Consider the following 15,547-nt stretch of genomic DNA (forward strand, 5'->3'; position numbering starts at 1 on the left):
GATTTCAATAGTGTTATGTTTTCAAAAATTCTTTAAGAGAAAATAAAAATGCTACCTACCACACTACAACAAAGAACTGAAGAATTATTTGCAATGCTGATAAATATTTATTTATTTATTTATTTATTTATTTATTTATTATTTATTTATTTAGCTAGCTATTTATTCCAACAGTAATCATTTTATTTCTGGGCTCAAATAAATATTCCATGTGTACACGATGAAATTTAGGAGAAAACACAGGAATTAGAAGTTCTTATTGCTAATTTTCATAACTGTAACACTCCAGCTAAGCAAGTTTACAACCGTCCAAGGATGCTGAGTAAAAACTGAATAAAGACTTACAAATTTTTTAAAGACAAATTGTCACATTTCTGACAGAATGTAAAACTTTAGTTTTATATTTTAGATATTGCCTAAGATGCCACATGAAACCTCAATAAGGCGTTTTCTCCCTAAAACTGGTGTATATAGCCTAAAAAATGTTGTTCATGTGCAGTGTAATACATAGATTCACAGCCGGAAAATAGCCCTTCTTAAAATCCGGCCAGTGTTGAGTCAAAGATCTTAATATATAACTTATACAACACTGTGAGCGCTGACCAATGGACCAGAATACTGGTTTAAGGCCAGTGCTGGCAGCTTCTCTTTGGGATACCGAAGGTAGAAGGCCTCGACTTGGGAAACCGTAAGCCTCGGAAAACACTACACGTCCCAGCATACTTTGCGACTATCATTGACCATAACTCCCAGAATGCCTTGCTCGGCGCACGCAGGTTTCCCTTACAGCTGGGGCTTGTAGTTCTCCCTCTCTGGTCGTGTCAATCTGTAAGGCAAGGGCGGTGGTTGCTTATCCGGTCCGAGGATATCAGGCGTATTCTTCCAGATTTTAGCAAAGTGGAAACACTTCGGGTCCCTGGGCTGACTGAGGTCTTTGTCTTACCTCTTGGTTTCTACTTTACACAGGTAAGTCACGGAGGGGCTGCAATTCCACGCAGCGGGGCCCCACCCCTTCTTTCTGGAAGCGACCTCGTTCTGGTGAAGCCATTTGTCCCTAAGCTCTCGCCGTAGTGGCCGCCGCCCATCTCTCTTTGTGTGTGCCTCGGCAAGTCGCGGAGCTAGTGGCGGCGATTCTTGGAGTCGGGGGTGGAGGAGAGGGACGTTACCGGGTCGTTGCAGGCGGGCGGACTCTTTTCTTTCCCGCCAGCTTACAGGTGGGTTGACTGTGCTTCCCTCAAGGCCTTTCTGTCTGCTGTGTCTCACGTCGGGGCTCAAAGGGCGGTTTGGCAGTTCCTGCTGACTGCGCTGCCCGGCCCGACTCCTGAAGGAGAGGCGGGGAGAGCCAGGTGCGGTGAGTTGGGAAGGCGGGTGGAGACCAGACCACTTTCTTTCCTCCTTGACCCACCGGAGGTGGCCGGCGGAGCCTCGAGTCTTGCTCGGTCCCCAGCGCCCCCCTTTCCCAGACCCCCAGTCCTGGACTGCGCCCTCTTGGTGGTGACCTCAGGGGAAAAGCAACTCTTCGCCTTGTTCCATTTTATAAATAAATTACTACCCGGCGATGACAGCGTCTTCCCTCCCCGCGCGTGTTGGAAAGTACCCGAACATGGAGGTTGTAGCACAAAATTACCGAGACTTTGTCTACCTTGTAGTTTTGAGAAAGTGAACTTGTCACTCGTGGAGCTCCCGGCCTCGGAGGAAGAGCCGGTCAGCTGTAGGTAGTGAAGCCAGTCAGACTTTGTTGTTGGGCTCTGTCTAAAAATATTCGTACTTTAAATACATGTGACAGTTAATGATGGCAGTTTTTGTGTTTTGCTTGTCCTGAATGTTAGTATTACACGTCGGTTTTAGAATTTACAGGAATTTTTGTCTGCATATTGTTTTCATCAAATTTCTAGGGATGAATACAAAACTCTGGTGATAGATTTGGTTTATGTCCTATAGTCGAAGAGCTCCTTAAAGCCAATCCATGCCTTCTGTTTTAAGAGTCAGAGACATTGTGTTAAATTTGGACATTTGAACGTTAAAGAGCTTACTGTGTGCTAGCTACTTTGCTCAACTCCAAATATTTACTTACATACATTTCTTCATAATGTTTCCCAAGTCTTAGTGATATATATATGCTTCCATATTTTTTTTTATTTTTTTTCAACGTTTTTTATTTATTTTTGGGACAGAGAGAGACAGAGCATGAACGGGGGAGGGGCAGAGAGAGAGGGAGACACAGAATCGGAAACAGGCTCCAGGCTCTGAGCCATCAGCCCAGAGCCTGACGCGGGGCTCGAACTCACAGACCGCGAGATCGTGACCTGGCTGAAGTCGGACGCTTAACCGACTGCGCCACCCAGGCGCCCCTAGGCTTCCATATTTGAAAAGTAGAGTTTATATGTTGTCTTTTGATCGCAGTGCACTACATGGCCTCTTGAGATAATTCTCTTTTTGAAGACTGATTTTTTAAAAGAGCCCTGCTTTTACCAACGTAGTGATGATTGTAAATGATTGTATATTTTTTCCAACGTAATGATGATTATAAATGATTATATGTTTTTTAAGCTCACAAACATGTCGGACAAAAGTGAATTAAAGGCAGAATTGGAACGTAAGAAGCAGCGGTTGGCCCAAATCAGAGAGGAAAAGAAGAGAAAAGAAGAAGAAAGGAAAAAAAAGGAAGTATGTTTTCTTTTTTTTAATAAACAGTGTAAAATAATTGGATTTAATATCAAATACACTTTTATGTAATACCTGCAGAATAATTAAAAATCTAGCAGTTGTGACTGCAAATAGAGCACTGTATGTGAATTTTAAGGAAATCAGATTAACAAAATGTGAAAATGACAAAGTTGATAAGTTAAAATGATTTTTTTTACCGAATAAAAATATTTCATATGGATTGATGCATAAAAGTTCAATTTACATATTTCTAAGAATATACTTATCATATAAGTAAGGGACATCTGCCTTGTAATAGCTCTTAAAAAGCATGGCATATATATCATAACTTAGTCTGGATTTTGAACTTACCTTTCTGAATGTTTTGCCAGTCTGTTCTGCTAATAATTTGCAAGACTAAATAACAGCAAAGAGAAATACATAATAGATTATTTAATTGATAGGGAACTTGTTCTTTTTTCATCATGTGTGGCAATTACACGTTAATCCTGAGCTGGAGATATTTTACTCGCTCCTGTGTTGAAATGTACATTTTTTTCCCAGTGGAAACTATTTGGACAGACTTGTATAATTTTACCACAGATATGTTTTAAATGGTCAGTGTACAATAATTTGTCCTAAGTGTGACATTAGTTCCAAGGTTTTCTATTTGATAGCTAATAGCCAAGACTTCTAGAAATCTCTTAAGGGAAAAGAAAATCAGAAAAATTAAAAGTATGATTTATGTGCAGCATTGCTATGATGCTCTAAAGGCCTGTAATTGAAGAATTTTCTAATTTATTCTGAACCTTGGAAAGTTGGAGATTTAAGTTAGCTGTTTGATTAAAAGTTAACTGATAGAATGGTAGAGTCATTCCAAAGTAGTATCTATAGCCTTAAACCCTTCAGTGCTGAAAGCATATTTGATTTTTGTTTTCCAGAAATGGCCTTAAGTGGCATAAATTGCCTCTTAGGCATATCTACTACATGATTTATAGCTAATTTAAAATTTATAAAACATTATGAGGGATAAGTTAATAGCATTAAATAGTGAGTCTACTAATACATTGCTAGGTACAGGTAAATTACCAACTTGGTAATATAACCTCTTTGACTATTTTGATGAAGTTCATGGATGACTTCTTTAAGTTAAAATGGTATCATAGAATGTTATGATTGACAAAATTCACTGCAGATAATTGTATGAGTAATAGTGGTTAGCCGAAATAGGCATCTGAGGTGAATATATAACACTTTTCCTTCAAAAAACTTAAATTTCACTTGAAATGTTTTGGATGATTTCAGATTATTGAGGCTTATCTAGTTTAACTGAAGGATTTTGCTAAAACTATAAAAGGCTAAAATCCGGCAATAATTTTGCTATGCAAAAGTGAATTTTAGCTTTACCAAATCCATCCGTGTTTTTATTATTATAAAAATACTACCTATAGTTTCAAAAACTAAGATGTTTCCTCCAGATGAATTTTTGACAAACATCCTCTACATAAAATTGCATAAATACAATGAAAAGCACATTGTACAAAAGTTTGAGATACTCATACTTGATTTTCAACAGAATACGTTGTCTATTTACTTAAAATGTGTTACCTGTTAAATAATCTTTTTTTCTTTTTTCAATACTGTTGTGATATTTATATCTACGCTTTTGTGTCTCTAGGGAAGGTTTCCACAATTCCTAACCATGAATAGCAGTTTCATACTGTGGATAAATAGAAATAACTGTACTTTTTAAATTTACTAGTTAAAACTTTTGTGGGAACTCCTTCATTACATATCATTTGGAGATTACTTACTAGAACTCTATTGAGAATGGTTTTCATTTAATGACTATAACGTGTATTCAAAATTAAGTCCACTCTCCCAGAGTATACAGTATTAGTACATTATTTAAAATACATTTTTTGGCAAACAAATATTTCATGTCCTATGTAAACTTACGTTTTTAACTTTAAAAATTTAGACTGATCAGAAGAAGGAAACAGTTGCTCCTGTGCAAGAAGAATCCGATCTTGAAAAAAAAAGAAGAGAAGCTGAAGCATTGCTTCAAAGCATGGGGCTAACTCCAGAATCCCCCATTGGTAAGGACAAGAATATATCCATTTATAAGAGATAGAAATAGATTTTATTTAGCTTAGACATATCTGAGATGAATGAATTGACTTTCATACGTTTTGCATATTTTTCTTATTTGTGTCTCTTAAAAATGACTAATCTTGCAATTTATTCAGAATTATCTTTTTTCACATATGCCAATACATGGTTATTTTGTTTGTTTAAAAGAGCTGCAAGATTAGGTATACTTATTAACATACAGTGAACAACCAATTGACTTTTATTGTTCAATCAGTAATTTATTTCAACATTTGTTGGATAAGTTTTCTGTGGTATACTGTATTTAACTCAAAGATAACTGTGATTCCTGGTCTTAACTCTATATTTCTTTCTGTAGGTTAAAGAGAGGTATAATGAGTCAGAGTTCTAAAAGCTTATTAGTATTCAGAGGTAGAGGAAGGACAGGATACACCTCTGCTGTCATTGCCAATAAGAGAAGTAATATTGGTAGCTTATTCTGGCAGTGATTTGACTTGTTCTGCTTTTGTGCTATTCATTTTGATAACAGTACTAAACCAAAAAGCTGAAGTAGTAGAGGTACTGGAGACAATCTAGTTACATATCAGAAAGCATTAAATATTTAAATGAGCTGGGTGCTGTTACGTAGTATTTTAGTTTGATATGGCCTTTATCATTTCTGGTTCGTTTGTGGGTTAATTCCATCTAGTTCAGGGTACATATATTTTAGAAATAGTAACTGCTGTTTGCCTCTTGTGAAACTACAATATAACTATTTCTAGAGCTGATATTTCTAGGTTTCAAGATGAAAAACTAGTTACTCTCTTAGTCTGCTTCATTGTTATTTCTTTCAGCTCATTTGCCTTTCTTTATGGTAGAATTTGAAGATTGAAATATATTAACTTGAATTGTATTTATTTATTTATTTATTTATTTATTTTGAATTGTCTTTATTTAATAAGCTAATGTTGCATAATGGCAGTTTTAAAAGTAAATGAATCGTAACACTACTGTTAAAAAAATACTCTAGTAACTAAACCAAGTTGCTTGTTAGTTGCATAGACTATAATCAGTTTTTCTGAGTCTTTGGCTTCATTTTTCTCCTATAGGAATTTTTTCCCTTTTCTGTTTTTAGGATTTCATTTTCATGGAATTCACTTGCTCATAATTCTCAGTTCATATTCGTTATCAATTCTTGAAAGGACAGTCTTTTTTAAAATTTTTAAATTTTTTTTAATGTTTATTATTTTTGAGAGAGAGAGAGAGAGCGTGAGTCGGCGGCGGGGTGCGGGGGGGCAGAGAGAGAGAGACAGAGAGACAGACAGACAGACATAGTATCTGAAGCAGGCTCCAAGCTCTGAACTGTTAGCACAGAGCCCGCCTTGGGACTCGAACCCATAAGCCGAGATATGACCTGAATCGAAGTCTGACGCTTAACCGACTGAACCATCCTTGTGCCTTGAAAGAATGGTCTTTCGGTGTGTGGGTGTGGGTATGTGGGTGTGCATTTCTCCCTCATTCCCCATCTCCAATTCCATTCTCCTTCCTAGTCTTGCATTAAGTTCCCATTCTTGCATTTTTAACATATATCCTCTTGATCTGTCCTACATGTGCGTACGTATTTCAAGGTTTCATATTTATGTATATTTTACACACATAAACGGCATTGTGCTGTGTGTGTCATTCTGTTTATACCTTTTTGTCAAGCAGCATTTGAGAGCTACCTATGTTGCCAAATACAGATCTAGGTATTTATTTTTGACTGACACCTAATATTCTATTCTGTACCATATTTTACCTGTTTCCCAGCAACAGGCACTTGGCTTGCTTCTCTCTCTTTGCTTTGCTCTCACAAGCAACACTGCAAAGAATATATACTTTCTCTTTGAGAACTGTGGAAGAGTTTCTCTGGGATGTAAGCCCAAGAGTTGATTTGCTATGTTATTTGTATGGGCTTACTTACATTTATTAGATTCTACATACCACTTTCAAAAATGACCCTCCCGGTACCACTGAATAAGAAAGTAACAATATTACCGTATCCACATCATCACTTGACCTTCTCCAACTTTCCAGTTTTTGCCACCTTGATGGGTATAAAACGGTATACCAAAAAAATTTTTTAAGTTTATTATTTACTTAGAGGGGGAGAGAGAGAATGAATGGGGGAGAGTCAGAGAGAGAGAAGGGGACAGAGGATCTGAAGCAGGCTCTGTGCTGACAGCCAAGAGCCCAATGTGGGGCTTGAACTCACGAACCATGAGATCATGATCTGAGCCAAAGTCAGATGCTTAACCCACTGAGCCACCTAGATGCCCTTACCAAAATGTTTTAATATAAATTTATCTCTTTATAGTGAGGTTGACCATCTCTCAAATATCTGTTATTTTCTCTTCTGTGAATTGCATATTCATATCTTTTGCCATTTACCATTGGAGTTGTAGGAGGTCCTTGTATATTTTAGGGAAGGACTTCTTTATTTTAGTTTTTTTTTTTTTAAATTTTTTTTTTCAACGTTTATTTTTGGGACAGAGAGAGACAGAGCATGAACGGGGGAGGGGCAGAGAGAGAGGGAGACACAGAATCGGAAACAGGCTCCAGGCTCTGAGCCATCAGCCCAGAGCCCGACGCGGGGCTCGAACTCACGGACCGCGAGATCCTGACCTGGCTGAAGTCGGACGCTTAACCGACTGCGCCACCCAGGCGCCCCATATTTTAGTTTTTTAACAAAAATACCTCTCCCAGTCTATTACCTGTTAACTCTGTTGATAGTATCTTTCATTGAACCAAATCCTTCATTTTGATAATAGATCTGCCAATTATAACCCTTTTTTTGTACCTTTTTAAAAAAAATTTTTTAATGTTTATTTATTTCTGAGACAGAGAGAGACAAAGCATGAGTGGGTGTGGGGCAGAGAGAGAGGGAGACACAGAATCTGAAGCAGGCTCCAGGCTCCGAGCCGTCAGCACGGAGCCTGATGTGGGGCTCGAACTCACAAATGGTGAGATCATGACCTGAGCCAAAGTCAGTCGCTCAACCAGCTGAGCCACCCAGACGCCCCTGGTCTTTTTTTTTTTTTAAAGAAATACTATCTTTGAGGACACAATATATATTCTCCTACATTTTTTTTTTTTCTGTTAGGCTTTATAGTTTTAGCTTTCACCTTTAGATATTTGGGTTATATTTTTTAATATAGTATGAGGTAGGTATCCAATCTAGTTTTTCTCCATATAGTTAGCTAATTTTCTCAATACTGTTTATTAAATAGTCCATCTTTTCCCTCACTGATATCTGATGCCAACTTTGTCGTACAATCAGTTCCCATGTATTCATGGCATTTCTATTTTCACTGTTGATCTAATTTGTTTGATTTTATACTATTAACCCCCAATTTTAATTACTGTGGCTTTGTATTATATCCTAATTTCTAATAGAGAAAATCGCCCCTCTTTTTTCCTCTTTTTCAAAATAGCTCTAGCTTAACAAATTTTTCTTCCCTATAAAAAACTAGTTTAAGTTTCCCCCCCAAAATCTTGCTGCACCATATGTTGCATTTAGTGATATGTTTGTAGTCTTTCTAGATCTAGAAGATTCTTCACACACTACTTTTTGCCCTATGTCATCAAGTTGTTGAAGAGAGTGGGCCAGTTGGTCTCTAGAATGTCCCACCTCCTGCGTTTGTATGATGGTTTTTCTCACATTTAGCTTTTGTTCCTGTATCGTTTGTATTTCCCCTACCCTGGAAATTTGGCTTAAAAAACTTGTTTGGGGGGCGCCTGGGTGGCGCAGTCGGTTAAGCGTCCGACTTCAGCCAGGTCACGATCTCGCGGTCCGTGAGTTCGAGCCCCGCGTCAGGCTCTGGGTTGATGGCTCAGAGCCTGGAGCCTGTTTCCGATTCTGTGTCTTCCTCTCTCTCTGCCCCTCCCCCGTTCATGCTCTGTCTCTCTCTGTCCCAAAAATAAATTTAAAAAAGTTGGAAAAAAAATTAAAAAAAAAAAAAGTTGTTTGGAACATCTTTGGAAAGAATATCTCATAGAGATTCTGTGTACTTCATATTACATCATATCAATAGTACATATGCCTGGTTGTTGAGCTATTAGTGATGCCAAGATTGATTACTGGGTTACAATTATGACAGGCAAGTTTCTCCATCATAGTTTTTTGTTGTTATTGTTGTTCTCCTTATGACTATTCAGTAATATCTGGAGATGGTACTTGGGCACCATGTGAATGTTCATTTCTCCATCAACTTTTCACCAAATAGTTTTAATACTTCTTGGTGATCCTTATCTAAATCAGTTTTTTAATTAGGAGTTGCAGAACTGTTTTAATAATTCCATCTTTTCTAGTGCACTTAGTGGCTGAAATTCTTCTGTAAAGGGGAGCTTTCTCTCATAATAGATTTATTTGGTTACCCTAAATGAATTTCCTGTTAGAAAAGCAGAAGACATGCTTAGTTTTTTTCACTTTAATTACTAAGAGTCACCTCCGGGGATTGCCAGAGATTTTGTGTGTATTTTTTAAAAAGATTAGCCAGTACTGTATTTAGAATCTTTATATATATATATATATATGTATATATATATATATATATATATATATATACATATATATATATATATTCATAAGTAAATTTGCGTGTAATTTTCTTATACTGTTCAAGTTCATTGGCCATCATGGTTATGATTTTCTCTTTTTTTTTTTAATTAATTAATTTATTTTGAGAGAGAGCAGGGGAGGCAGGAGGAGAGATTGAGAGAGAGAAAGAGAATGAATCCCAAGCAGGCTCTGCACTGTCAGCACAAAGCCCAGTGCAGGGCTGGAACTTGAAAACTACGAGATCATGACCTGAGCCAAAATCAACAGTCAGATACTTAACTGATTGAGCCACCCAGGCACCCCTGGTTATGATTTTAAAATAAATTAGACAGCTTTCCCTTTTGATATTTTGTACAACAGCTTGTAAAAGGTAGATGTTACTTTTCCCTTTAAAACTTGGTAGAATTCAACTGTAAAACTGCCTGGGATTGCAACTTTTTTTCCCAGGGAGTAGTTGAGAGCAGAGATTATTCACCATTTCTAGTCTTCTTTTAAAGTTACAGTCTATTCAGGTTTTCTATTCCTTTTTGTATCAGTTGATTTTTTAAAAATAATAATAAACATTTATTATCTCTCATAGTTTCTGCCTGTCAGGAATTTGGTAGTGACTTAGCTGACTGGCATTGGTTCCTGGTCTCTCATGGCATTGAAGTCAAGATGTCAGTCAGAGCTGCAGTCATCTGAAGGCATGCTTGTTACTAGGATTTGCTTTCAAGGTGCCTCACCTACATGGCTGGCAGTTGATATTGGCTATTGGTAGTGGGAGTCCTGAGTTCCTCTCCACACAGAACTGCTTGAGTATCCTTGCAGAATGTCAGTTTCTCCCAGAATGAGCAATCCAAAGATAGAGAGACCCAGGAAAAAGCTACTCTTTTTGACTTATTCTTGGAAATCATAGAGCATCAATTCCACCACATTCTGTCAACTGGAATTCACAAAGAATTTGGATATTTTTTAAAACTGCCAAAACTGCAACAAATTCATTGTTCTCTTTATATTTTCAAATATGTTTTTTTTTCCTTTTACTGTATTAATACAATGATTTATAATGATAGTTTTTCTAATGTAAATGCATGTTTACATTCTGGAACAAATCCCACTTAGTTATGAGATAATTTTTTTTCTTATACATTGTTGAATTCATTTGCTAATATTTTATTTAGGAGTTCTTTATGCTCATAAGAGAATAATGCCTGTAATTTTTTTCCTTTTATTATATCTTGTCTGGCTCTATTATAATAGTTATAATAGCCACCTTAAATGGGTTGTGTGGTTTTCCATCTTCTTCTGTTCTCTGACAGATGCCTAAAGATCTTTCTAGTATTTATTTAAAATTAGACTTGAAGAATACAGGATACAGATGAAGTCAGTGTCCGTAGAACTTTCTTGACAGTAACCCATAATAAAAAATATATTTTATATCATGACCCAGGATGGATACTTGTTTTCCTTTTCACTACAGAATGTACTTAGTAAATATTTTTGAATTGTAGAAGTATAAAATACTGCTAGAATATTCAAGAGGATTTATTAAAAACACCAATCTCTGATTTTCCTAAAACAGACTTTTTTCTTTTTTTTTTAAATTCTGAAAGGAATTTGTTTTATATTTTTATTTTTTTGAAAAGATTTGATTTTTTAAAAAGTTACAGCTAGGGACACCTCAGTGGCTCATTCAGTTAAGTGCTTGACTTTCAGCTCAGGTCATGATCTCATGGCTCGTGAGTTCGAGCCCTGCATCAGGCTCTGTGCTGACAGCTCAGAGCCTGGAGCCTGTTTCTGATTCAGTGTCTCCCTCTCTTTCTGCCCCTCTCCTGCTCACACTCTGTCTCTCTCTCAAAAATAAACTTTAAAGAAATTATTTAAAAATATATATATAGCTAATAAAATCTCTTTTAGCTTCTCTTTGTTGGTAGATTCTTACTTGGTGAGTTGACTACTTTTTGTCAGGAATCCTCGAGAGTAGGGACAGTAACATTTTTATCCCTGGTGTCCAGCACAGGCTAGACATTTAAATGTTTGTTCAGTTATTACTAGGTCATATGTCTTTATGTACCTTGTAAGGCCAAATAAAAGCCATCTGCTTTAAAAGTAATAACAAAATGTAATTGTTTAAATTTCAGAAAAAAGCATAGTGGAAATTGAAATTTTTTTTTTTTAATTTTTTTTTTCAACGTTTATTTATTTTTGGGAGAGAGACAGAGCATGAATGGGGGAGGGGCAGAGAGAGAGGGAGACACAGAATCGGAAACAGGCTCCAGGCTCCGAGCCATCAGCCCAGAGCCTGACGCGGGGCTCGAACTCACGGACCGCGAGATCGTGACCTGGCTGAAGTCAGACGCTTAACCGACTGCGCCACCCAGGCGCCCCAGAAATTTTAATATTTCATAAAGGAAGCATGGCTTGGTTTTGTTTTGTTTTTAACTAAATTTGAGTGGCCAGTCAAAGAAAGTTAATTTTATTTATTTTTTATTTTTTTAAATTTTTTTAAATTTTTTTAACGTTTATTTATTTTTGAGACAGAGAGAGAGCTTGAATGAGGGAGGGTCAGAGAGAGAGGGAGACACAGAATCTGAAGCAGGCTCCAGGCTCTGAGCCATCAGCCCAGAGCCCGACGCGGGGCTTGAACTCACAGACTGCGAGATCATGACCCGAGCCGAAGTCGGACACTTAACCAACTGAGCCACCCAGGCACCCCAAAGAAAGTTAATTTTATTTTTTTTTAAATTTTTTTTTTCAACGTTTTTTATTTATTTTTGGGACAGAGAGAGACAGAGCATGAACGGGGGAGGGGCAGAGAGAGAGGGAGACACAGAATCAGAAAAAGGCTCCAGGCTCCGAGCGGTCAGCCCAGAGCCTGATGCGGGGCTCGAACTCACGGACCGCGAGATCGTGACCTGGCTGAAGTCGGACGCTCAACCGACTGCGCCACCCAGGCGCCCCAAGAAAGTTAATTTTAGATACAACTTTCAAACATGTTCTATCCAGTGTGGAGCTCTTAAACATTGATGATTGAAAAAAAGTGAAGTGAATCTCTTTTGTATGTGTAATTACTGTTTTGACCATCTTATAGAGAGATGAAAACAGATACTGTCAATTAGTCTGTAGCCTGAGTCTGTATCAGTAGGACACAGTACATTGATTAGTATGATAGTTTATTATCTGTATTTTCTTTTATTAGGAAGAAACAAAAGGACTTTGCTAGTCAAAAATAAGTACTACATTTATTTCCCTCATACTTTGTAACTTTTCAATACCTTAAATCTCATTTTTTGCCAGTTTTATCGAGAAGTAATTGACATATGTCACTATATAAGTTTACTTATTTGTAGTGGTGTGATTTATATATATTGTAAAATGATTACCACAATAGGTTTAGTTAACATCCATCATCTCATACAGATATACTAAGAAGAAAAGAAAAAAAAATTTCTTCTTATGGTGAGAACTCTTAGAATCTACTCTTTTAACAACTTTCCTATGTACTATATAATAGTATTAACTGTAGGTCATGTTGTAGGTTATATCAATAATATTTATTTATCTTAAAACTGGTAAATCTGATTTTTAGATAGAATGAATGCTTCCCATGTACCAAGTCATTTCTTCAAGGTTAGACTGATTTTAACAAATGGTTCCTTCAAGTATATTAATGCTACAGAATTTTATTTTTATATATTAATTTCTTTTAAAAAACTTATCTGATGCTCTGAACTACATTGAAAACAATAAAGGAAATGAAACATTTAGGGGAAATTAGTGGCAGATATTTAAACTTCATTATCAGGAGAAGGGGCCATAGAAAGAGAGAAAACATTTTTAGATGTTTGTTTATTTTTAGAGAGATGGGAGGGGCAGAGAGAGAGGAGAGAGAGAATCCCATGCTTACAGTGGGAAGCCCGACCTCAGGCTTGATCTCACGAACCATGAGATGATGCCCTGAGCTGAAATCGGGAGTGGGATGCTGAGCCATAGACACCCCATAGAAAGGGAGAAATTAATATTTAAGACAATTCATGTTTAAAGCAACACCTTTCAGGACAAAAAGAGGAAGTTATGAAAAAGTTATTTAAATGTTATTTTTCCAGGCTAAGAGTATCCACAAGGGGGCATTATTGTAGTGTGTGCTGTGTTTGAATGTTAAGTATCATTGATTACCTAGACAATGTCTTACAACTTTGGGTTATCTCAGAAGCTCACTTCTTCCATTTTACTGTCTATACTAGCTCTTACTCCATACATTCGCTTTCCTTGGTTGTTCACTTTTTCTAGGTTCTACTTCCTGGCAAAAGCCCCTTCTTGCCAGAGGCTTTCTTCTACATGAGAAATAATTGGGCTATGCATCATCCTTCATCTCTTGAGACTTGTGTGGTTCTGAGTTGTCAACTCAAACTTAAGTCTAATTGTAAATCTAGGTGCATTCCTAGTTCCCTTCTCATTTAAAAATAGTCTAGTTGTTTCTTTGTGTGCCAAAAGGCAGCAGTGTTTATTTTACATCCTTGGAAGGCCAAGATCTAAACTGGCAGGAAAGGCCTTCTTGATTGGGTTTTTGTTCTAGAGAATTTAAAAAGTCACAGTCTTTTTTTTTTTTTTTTTTTTTTAATTTTTTTTTTTTTAACGTTTATTTATTTTTGGGACAGAGAGAGACAGAGCATGAACGGGGGAGGGGCAGAGAGAGAGGGAGACACAGAATCGGAAACAGGCTCCAGGCTCTGAGCCATCAGCCCAGAGCCTGACGTGGGGCTCGAACTCCCGGACCGCGAGATCTTGACCTGGCTGAAGTCGGACGCTTAACCGACTGCGCCACCCAGGCGCCCCAAAAGTCACAGTCTTTCCATACTACTTAAGTGATCAGTGAAGGCCATGGTGCAGATTTGTTTACCAGTTTACTCCATGTATCTCCCCTGGTTTTCAAAAAAGGAAATAGGATCTTTGCTCTAGACTTCTAAGAAGCTTGAACTTGTTAAACATTGTCATATGGTAATGTTAAATCTAGTAATGTGATTCAATCACTGTTCTTACTAAACATTATATCTCTGATACTTGGCAAAAGCTAATTAGTAATGGCTTTTGTTATTTTCAAAGCTGATTGGACTGTTAAACCATCTTTGCAAATGAATTCTAGAGTTGAGTCTTGAGATTTGAGGGACTGAGTTCAGAGGTGTTTTTTGTTTTTTTGTTTTTTTAACCTCCTTGAATACATGCTGTTTGTTCTTGGGAGGTTGTTGAATCTGGGAGTATGGAGGCGTTGCCTTGTTGTGCAATTGCTGTAGTCTTTGATTTTTTAGACTAATTAGGTTGAAATATGGTAGTGACCAAATAACATTATCATTCCCCTTTTTCTGTTAATATTACTCCTTTTCAATAATGGTAATTTTCTTTTTCTAGGCTTGTCCCTTCTGTAGTATACATTATTTATTATTGCAAGATGAAGTTGGTGAGCCAGATAATAATTTTGAGTCTTTAATGAGTCCTCTCCATAGGTTGCTTGAAAAATACCTTTTGTGAGAAATAATATAGTTCTAGGATGGAGATTTTTATTGAATTACAAATTTGATGTCGTGGCAATTAATTTTGCTTCTGTCTAATAAACCATGGTAATTTGGTAGCATCACCCCTGTAATTTATTTTTTATTTGGGAAACTTTTACTTCTGACACTTTAAAGGCTAGGTTAGTGTATTTATTTTGTGTATAATTACTTTTTAACTTGTTTCCATAAAGAACTTGAGGTAACATTTTTTATAGTGTAGTCTTAACCAGTATGATACTGTTGAATTTATTGAGTGGAGTCACTGATACTTAACAGTCATCAGAAAGGGTAACAAATATGGTAACCATATTAAACTGCAAAAGAATTTTATAGTTCACCACAAATAAGTTGATAGAAATATTACTGTTTTCCTCCAATCTTTGCAATATGTATACCTAGACACATGATTTTCCTAAGCATGAAGTTAAGTATGTAACTTAATACAAAATTTCTTCTTTAAAAATCTTTAATATGAAAAAATCATGGTGTCTCACTATAATAAACATATTTGTGCTTTACAGCATAGTTGGCAAGCCCCTGTTAGATACTATTTATTCCTGTATTTATTCCTGTTGGGATTTAGACTAGGGGAAGCCTCACATTGAGAGATATACAAAAAGATGAGGAAATGTGATCTAAGTGAAGTTAGGGGACATTAATATTCCTTTATTTCAGATAC

At 36.7% G+C, this 15,547-nt stretch overlaps 1 protein-coding gene across 10 annotated transcripts in view; it reads left to right on the forward strand.

Moving 5' to 3' along the window:
- Positions 1-786: 786 nt before the first annotated feature.
- The window catches only part of DYNC1I2 (dynein cytoplasmic 1 intermediate chain 2), a 59,500-nt gene continuing 44,739 nt past the window's right edge, over positions 787-15,547 (forward strand). For 8 of the 10 annotated variants that reach the window (XM_019838256.3, XM_045033946.1, XM_019838260.3 and 5 more), the window contains exons 1-3: positions 1,055-1,214; positions 2,551-2,667; positions 4,628-4,745. In XM_019838256.3, coding sequence (XP_019693815.1) covers positions 2,560-2,667; positions 4,628-4,745 — 226 coding nt within the window. In that variant the 5' untranslated portion in view covers positions 1,055-1,214; positions 2,551-2,559. Of the gene's footprint in view, positions 967-1,054; positions 1,347-2,550; positions 2,668-4,627; positions 4,746-15,547 lie in introns of those variants that run through there. The other 2 variants (XM_019838257.3, XM_019838258.3) reach the window with 2 other exon arrangements.

Source organism: Felis catus, chromosome C1 (genome assembly GCF_018350175.1).
Source record: "Felis catus isolate Fca126 chromosome C1, F.catus_Fca126_mat1.0, whole genome shotgun sequence".
Lineage (NCBI taxonomy): Eukaryota > Metazoa > Chordata > Mammalia > Carnivora > Felidae > Felis > Felis catus.